General features: G+C 36.1%; 1 protein-coding gene across 1 annotated transcript in view; it reads right to left on the bottom strand.

The window, feature by feature from the left end:
- The window catches only part of plekhg7 (pleckstrin homology domain containing, family G (with RhoGef domain) member 7), a 21,350-nt gene extending 18,337 nt beyond the window's left edge, over positions 1-3,013 (bottom strand). Inside the window, exons 1-2 of the mRNA XM_016236312.1 lie at positions 2,289-3,013; positions 1,083-1,105 (exon numbers count right to left, since the gene is read on the bottom strand). Of these exons, the coding sequence (XP_016091798.1) occupies positions 1,083-1,105; positions 2,289-2,894 (629 nt within the window). The 5' untranslated portion in view covers positions 2,895-3,013. The remainder of the gene's footprint in view (positions 1-1,082; positions 1,106-2,288) is intronic.
- Between the last annotated feature and the right edge of the window lie 1,395 nt (positions 3,014-4,408).

Genomic DNA, 4,408 nt, shown 5'->3' with positions numbered 1-4,408 from the left:
ATAATAACAACTGCAGATACTATTATCAATCTTTCTGTGTTCATCACAGTAAATATGGGATTGTATACCAATAAATACTTGAGTCATTTACAGTTGTTATGAGATATGAATTCTTCAGCATTATAAAGTGAACACCCATTCCCACAGCACCTGGCACAATGAACCCATCAAATGCTTCCTTATTAACGTTTTACTTTATCATTTGCATCCTTTTGGACCTTTTCAGAGATACAGAGGCTAATAAAAAGCCTCATGTGTTTGCTACTTACACTTCTGACTTCTCTTTTGCAAATGCAAACAGAAACACAGATGCCAGTACATTAGGTTTTGAAACCCTACAAGTTAAAGTCACTCAGCACATCTCCTTTTTACCGACATTAAAAAACAGGTCACTGCTAATGGCTTGTTATCTAGAGGCACATCCACAATGCAGTCCTAGAATAAAGCAGCCCTCTATGCTGACTATCCCAACCCCGGCACAGCCACAAAGAAGGGAGCTTTGTCTTCGCACCTCCACGGAATAATGAATAACTGTCCTGTCCAATCGCCGTCCAGGGATGAGCACTGCAATCAGACGGTGCCATACTGTAATTAAGGCCACAATAGCTGCCTAATTATCCACCGCTGAAAAGACGACCATGGTCCAAGCACAGTGGGCCCAACGGGGAGAAAAGCAGCACTAATGAGAGTTTGTCTGGGCTGAACGATGGGACAATAGCTCTCTCTTAAAAGTTCATGCACAGCTAACAAAGCAGCAATACAATGAACAATGAACCTCCCTCTACCCCAGCTCCCCCTGCGTCAGCATGGTGGCGCTCTACTGAAAAAGTGTCCTGCTTTGGCCACATTACCCCAAACAGTGTGTTTCCACACAAACTAATTCCTGGATTAATGAAACAACACTACAAATTAAAGATGTTGAGCAACACGTACAGGACAAATAGTTTATGTGAACAAGGAAACGCTGGTTTGACACAGAACAAAGTGACTAGGACATTGAGGGCAGAATTATGGTTCACATGCAAATATGACTCGGGTGGGGACGGTTTATGCAAAACATTAGATAGAGACAGATCACATACCTTTTATGACAGGGATCCTTGACCTGTAATCAAAAGAAGATACAGCAAAACGTGAGCAAAGTACTTGATGAGGGAAAAACACTGGTCATCAGTTGCAAAATATCAATTTCAGAGGATATCATCATGCAATGTGTGAGTTAAAGACCCCTAAAGTTCTCACTTCTACTGATATCTCACTCTATTGTGGCAAGGCTTGGATCAATGCTTGAAAGGAGTGAATGGGGCTTCTCTTTTATATTTTTGATCCTTCACTGACCCTTCCATTATTTGGTGATTGCTGACTGTGTTGAAAGGAGTCTCATCAGAGGGTTTGCTCGAAGCTGTCAGTGCACGAAGCAACTGATTCAATTGCCGTCAGAAGCTTTTATTGTGAACTACTACTACTTTGGGAGTTCGAAGAAGAATGAGACAAGGCTTTCTTTGCTAAGAGCGGAAAGATTCTTGCCATTTGTAAAAAAGATTGTATCATCACATATCATAACAAAGGAAACTGATTATTATCAACTTAGAAATGGATAATATAAAGTCAGCAGAAATGGATAATAATAAGCCAGCAGATGATCAGGTTAATATTGTTAACAGAATCTAAAACTATTAAAAAACATGTTTGTTAATTGAAATAAATCTCAAATAAAATAAACTAAAATATAAATATTATATGAAAAACTTATTTTAAAATTGGAAAGCTGAAGCCCTAAAACTACTAAATGGAAATAAATAAAAACTAAATCTGAACTATAACTAAAACGGAATTAAAAATAACTGAAATAATAATATTTAAAAAATGCCAAAAGCACACAAAATATTAAAATGAAAATGAACTATTTAAAAACAATAAGCTAATTTTATACAACTACTACATAAATATAATACATGCATAAGTGGAGATAAGTTTTCATAAGTTTTTAATTCATTATTTTACCTGTATATTACCTTAAACCTTCTGCAAAAATAAAAACGATAATACAGTAATACCGAGGATGGTGCCAGTTGCATTTGCCATGGACAGCATGGAATATTAAAAAATATCAGATCGCTAGATAGATGTAATAAGTTTCAGTAAATATCATATTTCCTGTTCATATATATTTAGGGTTAGGAATGCAAAACCTATAATATAATGCAAAACCATTTTTAATTTTTAAACTTTAAAAAAAATCAAATTTTTAATTGATTTATTTAAGAAATCTTGAACTCATTGTATACCTGGTCATTGTCATTGGTTGTGCTCTCATTATCATCAGAAACTGGCTCTTTTGAATCATGAGACTCTTTGCTTTTGCAAATTACGCCATTGTCAAGGGTCTTTGATCTGTGTGATCTAATTGTCCCATAAATCACTGAAGATTCAAAGTTCCCATTCTCTCCATCCGACTGAACCACCAGTGGAGATTTCTGCTGGAATAATGGAGGAAGGGGACTCGTGGGAGTGGGAGGCTCCTCTCCTAAAGGACCGTCTGACTTGCTTGGATCTCTGTAGAAGATTCTCGTGCTCCTCATCCTCCTCAGAGTGGGAGATGTGGAGATGCGGGCCGGGGCTTGTCTGTCAAACTGAAATAAGTGTGGAGGCATGCGGTCAGACTCTGTAAGGGAACCGTACCTCAGTCTGGAGGGGGTCCTTCCTAAATCTATTCGCATTATGAAAGGACTAGCAGTTTGTGTGTCTTTGTCCTTACTTTGTACGCATTGGGTTTGGGTCTGTGCATCTGTTTCTCTGACCGTTTTCTTTTCATGCCAGTCTACGTAACTCCAGTCCAAAGTTTTATCCACTTCCTTCCCGTTTTCACTTATGAAAGCATAATTCAACTCCATCGTCTTGAGTAATCCGGCATTATATATCCAACAACAGAGGACTGATTAAGAATCAGATGCAAGTTTGGCTTGAGTCATTCCCACAATAATGTGTCCAATCCCAAAATCCATGTCTCTGGAGCTTCTGAAAAGCAAGAAAGGATTAGAAAAGCCACCCACTACATTTATTTCAACTTTAGACCCTTTGCGTCTAAAGAAAGTTAAACACTAAGACCAAATGGGTAACTGCAAACAATAATTAAAACATTTCTACTAATTAGTTGTGGTGAAAAAGAAAAGAAAATTATGTTTACATAAATTCCAGAAAACCTGCACTTTCATCAGTAGTTGATAACTCTATAACGCAACAACAACTCTTTTAAGGCCCTTCAAACTCCAACATAAATTTTGTTCACAAATTGGATTAAATGGGTTAATCTGCATTTACCAATACTTATGACGTCAAGCACCCAGACATTGAAAGCCCCTATAAACGTTATGCAATTTTCAACAATTCAGGAGGATTATTTACCACATTCTCAATAGGCAGTTAGTATTTATCATTCAGCATTCTTAAGTGATATTCTTGAGTCCATATTGTATATATACACTTATTATATCATTGGTAAGTACTTACGTGTGTTTATATGCTATATGTTCAGTTTCTAACTTTTAACTATTAGCCTGTCTGTTTTCTTCTGTGGAGCCTGCAGAAACTGGGTCATTACATGAAACTGGGTGCCTTTTCCATTGAAACATTTTATTTTTAAAAGCATATTTCATATATATACATATCTGAAAATGCCTTCTTGTTACTAAATTGATTGTGCCATCAGCTACACTAAACAATAGCTTTACAGTTAATTTATTCACTACAATCCCGGTGCTGAAGGTCATGAATCTACAAGGTATTTATTAGAAAGGGAATTTAATGCTGATATTTCTACAAAAATCTAGTTTTCGATATTTGTTTATGATACAAAATCATGATTTAAGAGTTGACTATATAAGATCAACCTAAATGAATTAAAAATAGAAGTTTGCAGTAATAATTTTAGGAATATCAAATTCACAATAATAATTTTTGTTTACAGATTATGGTAACACGGTTAACATGTTAAGGTCAGGTAAGATCTAGAGTGCTAAATATAAATACTATATTCTTTAATTAAGCAAACACATCCTTCATACAGAAAGACAACAATAATGTGCCTTTTATAATATAGTAAAAACCATGTTTTGTCATTGTTTACACATTTTCATGGGAAACACAAAGGGCAACTTTTATAAGGAATGACCCAACTACAGTACATTTTCAGCATTCGCCTATATTTGATTACCGCATGCTTTATTGTTGCATTATAAAGAAGCTTTGACTCGCACCATCACTGTGACAGTGCAGCGTGGGAAACAAAGGCACCTGATCCTGCTCTAACAGACATGGGCAACTAGTGTAGGCTTACGGTGAAGATCATTTTTTTAAAAATCCACAGTCAAAGCCATGCAGATGTAATAAAAACATGCTGTAAAATACC

Source organism: Sinocyclocheilus grahami, unplaced genomic scaffold, assembly GCF_001515645.1.
Source record: "Sinocyclocheilus grahami isolate Dianchi unplaced genomic scaffold, SAMN03320097.WGS_v1.1 scaffold487.1, whole genome shotgun sequence".
Lineage (NCBI taxonomy): Eukaryota > Metazoa > Chordata > Actinopteri > Cypriniformes > Cyprinidae > Sinocyclocheilus > Sinocyclocheilus grahami.
Note: the sequence above shows the minus strand (reverse complement) of the source record. Positions and strands in the feature narration are given on the sequence as shown.